Source organism: Maylandia zebra, linkage group LG6 (genome assembly GCF_041146795.1).
Source record: "Maylandia zebra isolate NMK-2024a linkage group LG6, Mzebra_GT3a, whole genome shotgun sequence".
NCBI classification, from domain to species: domain Eukaryota; kingdom Metazoa; phylum Chordata; class Actinopteri; order Cichliformes; family Cichlidae; genus Maylandia; species Maylandia zebra.
The window spans coordinates 20,409,977-20,424,029 of record NC_135172.1 but is presented as its reverse complement, the minus strand read 5'-3'; the positions used below and the strand labels follow the sequence as shown (position 1 = coordinate 20,424,029).

The window sequence follows — 14,053 nt, the reverse complement described above, 5'->3', positions numbered from 1 at the left end:
AAACAAGCACAACAAGACCACACAGTGAACAAAAAAGGGGAAAAAAACTGAATGACCACAAAAAGGGTAAGTCATTGCTTTCAGTCCGAGTGTCTCTTTTATGTGCCGTGCTGGAGTGATCAAAAGTCTTTTACATGCATGTGTCAGAGGGAGGTACAAATAGCACTTATTAACAATTATGATGTCAGATTAGAATGACTTGAGGGGGTAGGGACAAATAAGTATATACTGCCTACTCCTTTTTAAACAAATAATAAAAATGATATTTTGTAATGATTGTGAAGGCACATGTTTGAAATAAACTGAACTGAACTGAACTTAAAGCTGTTTATTTCGCATCAGTTTATCACAACAAATGACATTGAGTTATGTAATATGTATGTAATAAATGAGGGCTTTATTGTAGTGTTAAAGACTTACAGTAGAACAATGGACACTGATTTGAATAAGCTTTGCATTTTATTTCTATATTTTTTCATATTTTTTCTTGACAAATTGTAGTTTGCAAATTAATCATATTTTGGAATATTTTCAGTGTTGCATTTAGCAAGTTTAGAAGCGCCAGAGTTTGATTATCAGATCAAATTATCCGTGGCACTTATCTCTGAGTGCTTTCACTTGATATGTTTATCTCCTTTTTTCACAGAGGTGGCATTTACAGACCTCTTTGAACTCTTTGTATGATGAAATGGTTTTACAATTTGCAGCCTCATCAGGTTTGATCTTTTTTCATGTATTTTACTTTTTTTTAAAGTCAATATATATATATGAAATACAGAATTTCCCCTAAGGCCAAATATATTTGACTTTACTCTTTTACTTCACTTCTTCTTCTTTGTCTTTCAGCTGCTCCCTTTAGGGAGGCCTCCATCTCTCCCGAGACACACCTAGCATCCTCCTCTGTCTCACAACTGTCTCACAAACCCTGTGAGTTTCCCTCTTTCCTCCTGCCTGGCAGCTCCTCCTGTCTCCTTCTCATTCAAACACATGTATTCAGTCGTGCTTATGTCTCTCCAGTGCGCACTTCCTCTCTTCCATCTGCTTCCTGGACTTATTGCAGATCACAATGTCATCTGCAAACATCACAGTCCACAGAGACTCCTGCCTGAACTCATCTGTCAACCTGTCCACCTAATTTCCCAAATATAGTCCCATTCTTTAAATCTGTGCCCTAGTCTGGCAACACCAAATCCAAGTTCATGATATTATTCCTTCCCCATAAACTCTGCTGTGTGGTTAAAAACAGTGTTGGAGTTAGTGCTGAGTAATGTGCACTGAACCAGCGTGACCGTGTGTAGCTCACTAGCTGAGTCTGCCCGTGGAGAGATGAAACCCTTAGCCTTGAAAGGGCAGATGCCCATCTGTCCAGAAACTGAACACCATCTTTTAAAAATAATTTCCTATCCCCCACCCTGCCGGAAGGCTGGAATTTATGTGTGATATTTACCGATGATTCCCACTGAGTCTTGCAGTGTGATAAAGTCTGCTGTGCAGAGCTGGGTGTCCTCCAAGGCAAACTCCTCAAACCACAAATGGATCACCTGCAACACAAACACGCAGAGGTGTTTCATCTTTCTATTTTGAATCTGAGAAGGCGCTGCTGAAGAGATAGGCGAGCGTGAGAGCTCGGTGTGAATTCTGAATGTGCACGTGTGCACGCGTACGAGAGCAGGTTTTATGTTCGCTTATGTGTTCAAATACAGAGAAATAGAGATGCGTATAGATAACAGCCACTGTGTCGGGCATGCAGGAGGGCAGCCATGCTGCCAGAGAAAGAAGGATCAAAGATTTGTTTTGTCCTCTGGGTCTGAGAAGGAAAGCTGAGGAGAATGAAGGAGACAAGGCAGCCATCTGTCCACACCGCTGCCACCGCACTCATCCCAGCTGTCCTCTACTGCTTGGCCTCACATAAGACAGTTTCCATAACAGTAATGTGACAAACTCTGCTGATCAGACAGCAGACAGAAGCACCGTTAAAGACTGTGAAATAGAGACACGAGTAAATGGTTTTGATCTGAACTAAAAAGAGAGATAATGTGACTGTGCTGAAACTGGTGTTCACAGGAAAATCATTTCAGACACTTAGAAGCCTGGAAATTTTTTCCCTTTAAACTATAATAATTTATTTATTTTTTTAAAAAAAAAACTTCTGATAAAGCCTTTTTATGGATGGAGTTACAAAACCAAGACCAACCGTGAAATCATCTCAAGAGAAGCGTTGTGGAGTTTTCTGAGCCACTATTACAGAGAAAACTCACCTCTGCTTTGCTTGAACCTGATCATAATAAGCCACTGTAATTTCTTGAATATGTAAATTAAAAGGATTACAGATGTTAAGATAAAACTGATTAAAATTTTTAGATAAAAACTCTTGTTGGAGTTTGTTCTTTGTTTTTCAACTTTTCTTAGTGCATAATTAAATTTTCTTTCTAATTTTACTGGTGATATAATTTAAAGAGAGGCTGAAGATCGGAAGCGCTCTAATGATGATTCTTGTCACCTTCTCAGGGTCCACGGTGATGTGCCAAGCGCAGCTTTGGCCACTGTCGTAGCTGCTGGGGTAGTTTGAGCTGGTGAAGGTGCCCGACTCTCCAGACAGCTCTTGAGGAGCCCCACACCCTAAGGTCAGCCCTGGAAATACATCAGATGGTTAAGCTCAGCCATCTTTTTTTTTTCTTCTTTTTTTTTTAAAATCATGGCAACATGATCTCCATTTGAAATACAGCCACCCTTCATCAATTAACAAAACACCGTTCAATTCTATTCACTTCATTTTTATTCATATGGAGGCAAATCACAACAACAGTCACTGTACAATAACAAAAAAACGCTCTTCCTGTGCACTCTGTAGCTCCTGGATTCATTTGTAGATTGCAGCATTAGGAGCCTTTGAGCTGACTGCGACAGCTGATTGCTGTGCTCTTATACCCAGTGCAAACCAGGAACCTGCTAAAGCAATTATCCTTCCTTAAAGACTGTGGGGTTTATACCCAGGGATTTGGGGTTTTCACTTCTTGACTCTGAATCCCGTTTCTTTATTCAATCCTCCTTTAGATTAAACAGGTTTCAGTTAATTTGTTGCTCAGCTTAATAGTTTGTAAGTGTCATCGTCTCTGTGTTTTGATGACTGAGGTGGACTGGAATAAGTTATTTTTCAGGTATTTGGTTATAAATAAAATGATATGACAGTCATTTTTACAACACGCTGACTGAAGTGTGTTGTCAGTAAAGGCATGACCATTTATGATCGCGCAAACACTTAAACACTTGAATTTCTTTTTATTAAAAAACACTATAAAGGCATGTGATTTTAAAGTCGAAGCCTTGGTGACAGCATTGATGACACTGTGTGGCATCCACAGTGTTGTGTGTTGTGCCTGTTGCCAGAGAAGCTTCGGTCACGGCGTCTTTTTTTCTGTGGTGCAAAAGAAACACTCATCTGTAACAGAGTTTTTTCATGAGATTTACGTATTTGTTAAAGTGATGAAGACCAGGGGAAAATAATAATAATCATACAGTAATTCCTGATCAAAGAGTCAAATGTGCAGCACTCTTATTTGACAGCTGTTTTTCAGGAGCGAAGCACCAACTGATGAGTAACGTAAGAATCAATTTGTTTCTGCTGATAATCACCACTTTACGCATCTCAACAAACAATTCAGGGTTCATTCTCCAAAGACAAAACAAGTCAGCTTAAATGTGTCTGCTTTCACAAAGCAGCCATTTTCATCTATTGAATTTCTTTTTTCACGCTTAAGGCCAGAATGAGTGATTGTTTTGCTAAACTGGAGCTCTGGAAAAATAGAGGAGATGGTGTCTGTGGATGGTATTATAGTAAGGACCGCTGCAGTGGTGATGATGCATGCAATAAAATTAAACACAGTCATTTTACGATACAGAGAGCTCCTGTTTGTGCACCTTTTCTTGTGTGTGGCTTAATTTCTTAGGGATCAGAAAGTAAAAGCCCCTGTAAAAACCATTGCATGACTTGTTTACTTTTTCACATCAGCAAAAACTCATGTAGGCTTTTCTTACCTTTATTTCCATAACAGCAATTTATTAGCACTGGTCTTACATTTTCTGTTGCCTTGAGTCTGTTTCCTGCTCCGGTATTTGCTACAGAAAAGGCCGTGGAAGTCTTACAGCCAGCCCTTCTGCACTGTGAGACTGTACTTTGCCCTAAATGCTGATCTCAGCATGTTAACTTGGTCACAACTGAAGGTTTTACTCTGTTTGCATGTTTACGTTTCAGTACAGTTAAGCGTGAGATTAGTTCTTAAGGTATTTGTAAAAAACAAATAATTTAATGGCTTTAAAAATGTTTTATACGCATGTTTATATAAAAAAAAAGGGGAAAAAAACTTTATTAATAATATTTTTACAGTTTATAATATAATAGCTGCTGAGATACTTTTCAGTCTGGGCCAAGGTGCAACTTCCAGAGTTGAAAAATTAAGCCAACACCAAAGTGTTTGGAGCTCCACTTCCTCTCTGTGCTTCTTGAGTTAGTCCATCATTTTAAAATGTCTGACTTTTTAGAATTAAGAATATATATTTACAGCCTGGTATAAAAAACAGTTTTGGTCTCTATGGATACTTATAACAACTCTGAGTAGGGTGAATTTTTTTTCTTGTAAGTCATCTACTTATATACTGGAGTTAGAGGCCTGGCTGTGTTGATTCACAGGTGTGTGTGTGTGTGTGTGTGTGTGTGTGTGTGTGTGTGTGTGTGTGTGTGTGTGTGTGTGTGTGTGTGTGTGTGGGGTTAAAGTATTTTGGAGCATCTTAATGGATTTTCTGACTAACATCATGGTTTGTTGTATGGTACAGTCTGTTGTGTTTAGATGATATGAGCATCTCTTACATTGTGCCCATGCAATTTATGAATGCAGCTAGCTAACCAATTATTATTGGCTAAAAATTGAATGTAGCTGTACCCTAAAAGGAAATTCCAAAAACAGCATTAGTCCAAACCCAATGGGTGACGTCATGACAGTTACTGCCTGTGAAGTAGCTGAAGTATCTTTAGGCAAATACAGAACCTTGAGTTGCTCTCAGTGTGTTCGTTAGAGAAGCAATGTTGGGTAGAAAGCACGTAGGTGCAGAATGCCCAAGCAGGAAAGTGCTATATTAGAATCAGTCCATTTAACACACAGCAGATGCAATCAAATCATTATTATGATGATGCATGTTGGTTATTTTTGTACTTTGCAATAATTACTTCAGATATTTTAGATGCTTTGAGAATTTTAGCTCAGTACATTCACTTTGGCATGTCTCTGTATACTGGCTTTGTTCAAATCAACAACTGAACAATCATTGACCAGTTATTTACCAGCAATAAAGATATGTTATTATGTATCAGCAATCTCTGCAAAATCTCCACGAGGAGCTACGAGATGCAACATGTTCACACACATGTTCATGGTCAGCACACCAAACTTGTGAATATCAAAATTTGCCTAAAAAATGTTGGAATTTACATCATAAATAAGGACTAAGTTAAATAAAATGATTTATGATTTTTATTTTAGAAGAACATAATCAAGTATATAAGAGGTTTGAGAAAATCCTCAGCACAATATTGCTTCTCGTTTTGAAGTACCTCAGGGAAATGCTGATATTAAAAGGGAGCACGGTGTGTTTCAGCAGGTGTAAACACTCACCTTCTGTTTCAGAGTCAGCTTTGTCAACGAAGTAGATGACCACAAGGCCGATGCAGGCGCCGGTCATTGCTACGAAGATAAATATCAGACATATTTCCAGGGTGCTCATACCCCGGGAACGTCTGTGACCCTTCTCCACATCCATTTTCCTCGCAGTGCAGGAGACGGTGCCTCGTCCAACAATTCACCCCTTTATTGGCCACACATTGAGGACCATAACTAAACTTTAACACCACAGATGGACCTTGAGCTCAGTCAGATGTGGTATTGCAGCACACCAGCCCTATAGATATGTTAGAGCCATAAATTTGTATCACATAATACAGTAACAGAAAGTTAATGAGTACTGAGGTGGCTGCTTCCCCAATCAACAGGTCATTAGGACTCCATCTTTAAAAAACACTGATATAGTTGATAAAAGGCAAAACCTCTGACAAAAAGAAGGAAATTTACATGCATGCAAGGATTGTTTTATTTTAGTTGGTCATCACAATCAAAAAGCTGGAGTTCTCATGAGGAAAATTCATTATCTTGCATGTTTAATTTATAGCTCTTCCACACACTACACTCAGCATGTAATTCCCTGCTTGTCAACAGATTTTAATCAGCAATAAACCTTGAAGCAGAGGCTATCAGAGCTGTACAGCTACCACGTTGGACACTGGTAAGGCTTTGCTGGACTCCTTTTGCTGTGCATCTGCTAAATGCTCACATTAGCACGATAACACATTTTGCAGTAATATGTACCATGTTCACGCTCTTGGTTTGGTGTTAGCATGCATGTGCTAATAAGCACTAAACAAAGGACAACCAAGGGTGATGGAAATCTCCTCTGTTCTGAATGTTAGTTTTCTTTTTAAGGAACTTGATAAACGTTTTTTCTTAATAGTTTTGATTATAAAACCAGATGAAAAGTCAACACATCAAAGTTTTCCAAAAAAAGTGCCATCTGACCAGTTTTTAGATCCACAGGTGTCTCTCATGATCGGTGAGACATTTCAGGAACGAAAGAGAGTCGTAGTCGATGTGTTGTTAGTGACAGAAGATCTGCAAAGTTATTAAAATGGATCGTGAGGGGACATTTAGTTTTTATTATAAACTTCCATTGTAATGCGCCTAGTTGTTAAGATATTTCACTCTTGGTGGCACTAAAAAAGGCCATCAAAATCTATAAAATTTGTCCCTGGGAAACACAGATGTTCAGACTATTGTCTGTTAAATTGAACGGATATTCCTACGCCACAATCCTGGTAGAAATAATGGCACAGCTAGAGGCCCAATAAATGCATTTGATAAACTGGCCTTGATCCAGACATAAACTGAAACTCTTCCAAATGGTGACTGTTTTGTCCATCCAAAACTTTGCTTTCACAGACCTAAAAGAGTTAATTTCTCCACTGCTTGAGGTAAAGCAGACAATGGGATTAACTTCCTTTGCGGAGGTGCAGAGAGCGCAGAGTGACAGGGGCCGTGCTGTAACAAAAGCACCGAGGTTAGAGGTAATAAGTTTCACAATGGGGATCTTCATTTTGGCCTGAATCTCCATGCATACAAAGACGCTCGATTGGGTTTTTATCGAAATCATCTCCTAAATTCAGTCTGACCGTATTTGAATCTGAATCAATCTGTCCGCTGGTCCCCTTTAACACTTCATTTTCTCTCGAGATAAGGACTTTCCTTCTATTTTACAAAAGGCAACGGTGTGACAAAAGCTGCTTATCTCTCCCTGGGGATGCAGAAGAAAATGGGGGTAAAAAAAATATCATTCTTTAGGCAGAATGATGATTTTGCTGCAGTGTCAGAAACCTATTGCTGATGAAACTATCAGTAATTAATGACACTGTGCATGCATGATTCCGGCACCGGTGCCGCTCTCTGTGCTTCATCTTTATCAGTATTTGTTTTGGATCTTCTGGTTCCACCAGGAGACTGATTATTTATGGGCACATCTGTCAGCCATAATGAAGCCAGGAAAGGTGACCTTTGTGTGAATGACTTAGTATGTGTGCATGTATTTTCTTTTTTTTTTCCTCTTCCCCTTTCTGCACATACAGTATATGCACTGTTGAAAGGTTACCAGTGCATGAGCTTGTGAGCTGAATAGTAAGCAATCAATGATGAGGTCTGAAATGCATCCAAACATATGCAGAGAAGACAGGCGAAGGACGGGGTGCAGATACAGAACAGCGAAGTTTAAAGAAAGAGGCACAGGAAACATGGATTGTTCGATCACACGTGCAGGCCAACACTGTACCGCAGATAAATGTAGGCCACGTATTCCACTGGGATCCGATCAGCCATCGGGAGGACAAGCCTCACTTCCAGCTATCTGGATAATACAATACGAGGATAAATAAGGGCGGGGGAGACCATTTTCATGGGAAATATTCTGAGCAGAGGAAGCCAGCAGAAGCTTTAATTACTGCACTGTTACTGGCTTATATGCTTCATTATGATATCATCGTTGCAGCGAGAAAGGGAGAGAGGGGAAATGGGGAGCTGGAGTTGAAAGGGGGTGGGCACAGTGACAAAGAGAGACACGGAGATGAAAGTTGGCGGCGAAAAACTGAATGGAAACGGCTGAAAATGGAGATAGTCAGGCAAACTTTCCAGGAAGAATGGAAGCAAAATAAGGTCATAAGTACTGTAGCTGTTTATCATCAAACCGGCATGTGTAAAAAAAACCCCAAACAAACGATGAATATACTGAAAAGTGTAAGTGTACAAATATGTTTGAGTAAGTGTTTGAATATTTTTGAAAAAAAGGAAGCAAATAGATGCTTTTTTGGCTCTGACTAGATCTGTAACTGTATATGATATTTGGTGAACAAGTGAAAAAGATTTGCATGAATAATTTTCAATATGTGAGTGCATAAAGAAGATTTGCACAAAGGTTAGTAGTTTCACAGCAAAGCTTTGCAGTTAAGTTACTGGAAACACAGCAGCAGTGTTAGTGGAGAGTGATGGCAATCGTTGCACTGCAAACTATCATTTAAGTTAGATACAGGATCTAAGTTAGATACACATCTTCTCTGTGTTCTCAGATATGATCAATTACTTCTGCAAATCTTTTCCATATAAGTTTTTGTGCACAGCTACAGATCTCCTGTTTTCTACGTATTCAAACGCCTGAATTCACCTGATCAAAACATTTCAATGCATTCACACGTCTGAATATATATATACACGAGCTGTTTTCACACACTCGCTAATGGTGCGTCACAGCTCTGGTGTTTCTGACGTTATTTTAAGGATATTGTCTCAATAATAAAGGAAAGGAGATGAATTTGTCACAAATTCTCTGTGATCAGCAGCCACCACTAATTACTCACTCCACAATCTCTAAATATGATCTGTAAATATTATTAGCGCTCATCCCCAAGATAAGAGCACATCTAATGTCCCACAAATGATGACGAGGACATATTTTATCCCTGTGATGGTCTGGATAATAGTAATGGCTTCTTTCACGGGGCTCCTGTAAGAGTTTCTATATGAACAGGAGACTCTTGTGTGTTTATGAAGCTAACTGGGTCACCGTGAGCAGATCTCAAATCCCAATACCACTGCAACTTATCTTGGACTTCAATTATAGCTCCAAAATGATGCTGCTGCTGCCGCTGCCCTCGATTTCTTCCAGAATCCAAGGATGCTGTTGCGTATGGCGGTGTTTACACTTTGAAGTGATTAAAAAACACACACGTTCAGTGGCATCCAAATAGGACTAAGTCAGGCAAGATCTCCACTCAAGAACATCTCATTTGGTATTTCAAAGTTCCTTCAAACACTGAGACTTCTAGACTGCTATTAATTATCCAAGTGCAGCAAAAACAGAGCAGCTGAAGGTTAATTACTTTATGCACAATTCATTTCCATAAATGTGTGCATTCTCTTCAGCATAGACTAGTGTGAATGATTTGCCTTTTTATAAGTAACAAACTGGTAAATGTTTCACTGCACACTGAAATGCCACTTTTTTTCTCCTCCTTGAAACATTGTGTCACGGTTTCAGCTCGTCAACTCAGCCACACTAGTTTCAGAGTCTCAGCAGGAATCAGGTTAGACCCTAGGGCTGTAACAGAGGGACTCCTTCTTCTCATGGACTACCAGTCTTTAATTTTAGCTTATGACACAGCCTGGGAGTTTCCTCGTTAAGTGGTAACACTTGAGAGATTATTATTTCGCTACCAAGCTGTGCGTTAGGGCTGTGCTGTCGCCTTAATCACCAGTGTTTCTACCAGCACTTTGTTAGATGTTATGCAGTCTGTGAAAATGTGGTCCGACTTTGCACTTCATGACACACATGATGACAGAATGGCAGATACACATCACCAGACTCCTCTTACAAATACTCATTAATGCCAATACCTAATCAGCTAATCACACAGCAGAAGCATTTAGGCATGTAGACATGGTCAAGACCTGTTGAACTTCAAACTGACCACCATAGTTGTCATAGTTGTTGATGCCACATGAACTGGTCCGAGTATTTCATAAACTGCTTATGTCATCTCTGGGTTGTAAACAGAGCGTTCTTTATTCTCTATACACTGACTGAAAATGCCTTGTTGGTGCCACAGGTCAGAGGAAAATGGTAAACTGCTTTGAGCTTACAGGAAGGCAACAGTAACTCAAATAACTACTCATTACAACCGATGTTTACAGAAGAGCATCTCTGCATACATCCAACTACGGCAGCAGAAGACCACAACAGGATTCACTCACGTCAGCTAAGGAAACTAAGGCTACAGTTCACGTGGACCAAAACTAGACAATAGATGATTGGAAAAAAGCATGAAATCCATCCTGCCTCATTTCATCGGTCCAAGCTAGCTGCTGGTGGTGTAAGGGTGTGGAGGATATTTTCTTTGCACACTTTGGAGTAAATGAGCATCATTTATGCACCTTTGTCATATCCACAGGTTTAGGTGTGTGACAGGCAGAGCTGTGGACCCAAAAACGCAGGACTGAATTAATAATCAGCGTTAATGCTGTTAGTGCAGACATGGGTACATGACTGGGAAGGCTGAAAGACGCAGAGATGAGAATAGAGAAGACTGAGCTCAAGAGACACCAATATAGATCTTAGAACATAAACACAAAAACTGAGTTGAAGGCCCAGGACCATGAGACCACAGCCTTTGAGTTTTTGCTGACCATGTCCATCCCTTTATGACCAGCAGGATACCAGATCCCAAACAAAGCTCAAATAATCTCAGACTGGTTTCTTGAACATCACAGTGAGTCCACAGTCATGAGATCTCAGTCCAACAGAGCACCTTTGGGATGTGGTGGAACAGGAGGTTCACATCATTAATGTGCAGCCAACAAATCTGCAACAGCTGTGTGATGCCATCATGTCAACATGGACCGAAATCTGAGGAATATTTCCAACACTTTGTTGAATCCTTGTCACAAATGATTAAAGGAGCTCTGAAGGCAACAGTGGGTCCAGCCCAGTACTAACAAGATGTGCCTAGTAAAGTGACTGGTGAGCAGAGATGGGCAGTAACGCGTTACTTGTAACCCGTTACTGTAATCTGATTACTTTTTTCTGGTAACGAGTAAAGTAAGGGATTACTATTGCAAAAACGGTAATTAGATTGCCGTTACTTTCCCGTAGGAACGCTGCGTTACTGCGTTACTAAAACCGTGATTTTTTTGCAAGAATGTCTCATGACAGTGACGTAAGCGAGTGCGACGTTCATGACAACAGCTGTGTACAGATCAACAGTGCATCATATATCGAGTGCGGGAGAGAGTATGAGCGTGCAGCGTTTAAAACGTGGAAGTACTGACCTTACTTTGAGTTTGATTCCATAAAAAGTGACAAAAACATTAGTGTCCGTTGTGCGTGGGAAGAAAACTTCTTTTTACAGCGAAAAAAACCCCTAAACTTCCAAGCAAGCACCGAGAGCGCTACGACGTAATGGGAAACTCACAGAGAAACTCGCGGATTCTTCCACTGACCGCTGCGGCACACCTGCACCAGGGTAAACCTCCGCCTACCCCGCTCCTGCTTTACAGGTGAAAATAGAGCAACAGGACCGCTGAGTCTTTGATGTGTTCTACTTGCATCTATTTGAAAGAGTGAGTTTAAACACACAAAAAATATTTTATTTTATGTGCTGGAATGTGCAGAAAATAAGTTTAAATGTTAAACAAATTTCTTCCAGTCAGAGAATGTTGCATATAATTAAATTTTTGCTTGATGCATAAAGTTAAAAGGTTAAAACTAATAAAACAAGTTTTAAAAAGAGACTTTTCCATTTGATTACATTTTGTATGATGGATTATGCAGAAAAAGCAGAATTGGGCTGAAAGATCTATCGCTTTATCACCTCTTCAGGTTGTAAATCGTGTTTTTAAAAAGTAACTAAGTAACTAAGTAATTAATTACTTTTGAAAATAAGTAATCAGTAAAGTAACGGGATTACTTTTTTGGGGGAGTAATCGTAATTAGTTACTGATTACTTTTTTCAAGTAACTTGACCAACACTGCTGGTGAGAGTATATATTTCTCTAGAAAAGATCTAGAACACCAATGAATGTAACTAACAGATATTATGAGCTTAAGCATCCTTTGATGTAGCTTAATCTTTTGTGATGAGTCATCAGTTGTTGATGAAAAAAAATATTTTCTGAGGATTTTGGTTGTGTTTAGTCAGAACTGTTGAGAGTCCTACTTTCTGTAGTAAACAGAGCTTCAGTGTTCATCATGTTTATTATTTGGTATTTAAAAGAGAATTATTAACATGTTTAAAACCAGGAAAAAGGCCACATTTCATTAAAACACCCACGGAGGTCACAACAAGTGCAGCCAAACAGGTGAACACTGAAGGCATGCTAAACTCTGTCCTCTTTTAGTTGCAGCAGCGGGTGGTATCACTTTGAAATCTCTCCCCGTGCTCCTTGTCATTGTAAATCTTTCCCAGTGTTACCCACCGCCTGTGGCCAAATCTAATCTGCACTTCCAAATAGGAACCGGTCATAATGACACAGTGAGTAGGGGGTTATTAAAAATTGAAACGTGGCTAATTAAAGCCGGGGTGAAAGAATACGAATTAAGGCTGGTGACCAGGCCTACAGAAATGTAAGAGTGTGAAACTGAACTTGATGGAAAGGAGAGAGAAAGCATCAACTGCCTGAGACTGAACTTGGAATCTGAAACGATGTTACAGTTTGGTTTGACACCTTTCAGTCAGCGCTGTAGCAGAAGACGAAAACAGATTTCCTGTTTTTGTTTTTTGTGGAAAGAGCTTTGGTTTCACAAAATCCAGTCAGGTATTGGGTGGGACAGATATACACTGCGCTGTTCTTTACAGGTTGTGACATTTCACAGCACAACGGGCATAGAGGACTTTTTCGTTCTTGTTATCACGCCCTGACGTTAATATGTAGAGACGTGCTTGTTAAGAAAGTAAGAGCAGTCGCCTGAAATCAGTGTTACGCCACTCAAGACAGTAAATTCACTCTGAAGTGTTTTAGAAAGGGCCTTGGAAAGAAAAGGCTGGAGAACACACAAAGGACAGAGCTGGTTCAGTTAGGTGTGCAGGCAAATCATACACAGAGATCTCTGCAATTATGCGCATTCGGCACTCCATCATCCAATGTGCAATATTAGCAAATAAAGAAAAAATAAAAATTCTTGGAACCTGAAGCAGATGAATCGTTTTGTCCAAACATTAGCCCAAGTTTTAGGAAAACACGTCTTGCCCCGTGACAGCTTGTTGGTGTTCAACCCCCATGTGACCCTGAACTGAATTTTTACATTTCAGAAGCTGAAAATAGCCAATGTTTGCCATGTTTTCTGGGACCTAAATGATTAATCTGCTACCAAAGCGTGAGTTTTTTGTTTTTTTTAACTGAGTCAAAACAGCTGCAAAACCTTTAGATGAAAGTACAAACTGGTTCAAGGCCCTGCAGCCCTAAAATGATCAGATTTTAGGAGTTAAAAGCAACAAAGTGACTTCCCTTGACCCCAAAGCCTGCCCTTGGGCAATTTAAACTATTCAAATATTTTACTTTCCAGAAATGACTCCCTTTGAGTCGCTATACGTTTTAAAAATCAGCCGATAACAGTCAGATCTGTTTGTGTCCCGCAGGTCTGTTTTCTCTCTGTTTCTTCAAAAACGGTAAAATTATCCTGCCACTGACCTGACGTTTCAGCTGCTCGTAATAAAGCGGTTTCTTTTTCAGGTAAATGCAGATAAAAATCAGTTTTCACATTAAGAGTTCTTCTCAAAACAATCTCTTTTAAATCTGTGCTTTGACTCAGACTTCAGGCCGCAACAAGCCGAGGCCCTGAAGTGGCGAGCGTATATTTTCCGCAGCATCAAAGGTGGACACTTCACTGCTGCGGATGTATTACTGCATGTTTATATCCA

The 14,053-nt window shown here is 39.8% G+C and overlaps 1 protein-coding gene and 1 long non-coding RNA gene across 2 annotated transcripts in view; one reads left to right on the top strand and one right to left on the bottom strand.

Annotated features, from left to right (window-relative positions):
- Positions 1-5,826, bottom strand: part of zgc:154142 (ovochymase-2) — a 31,218-nt gene extending 25,392 nt beyond the window's left edge. Inside the window, exons 1-3 of the mRNA XM_076884837.1 lie at positions 5,661-5,826; positions 2,501-2,631; positions 1,448-1,541 (exon numbers count right to left, since the gene is read on the bottom strand). Coding sequence (XP_076740952.1) covers positions 1,448-1,541; positions 2,501-2,631; positions 5,661-5,811 — 376 coding nt within the window. The 5' untranslated portion in view covers positions 5,812-5,826. The remainder of the gene's footprint in view (positions 1-1,447; positions 1,542-2,500; positions 2,632-5,660) is intronic.
- Positions 626-2,588, top strand: LOC143418991 (uncharacterized). Its single transcript, XR_013098941.1, has 3 exons — positions 626-716; positions 847-927; positions 2,509-2,588. It is a non-coding gene; the product is annotated as an uncharacterized LOC143418991 (long non-coding RNA).
- Positions 5,827-14,053: the final 8,227 nt, after the last annotated feature.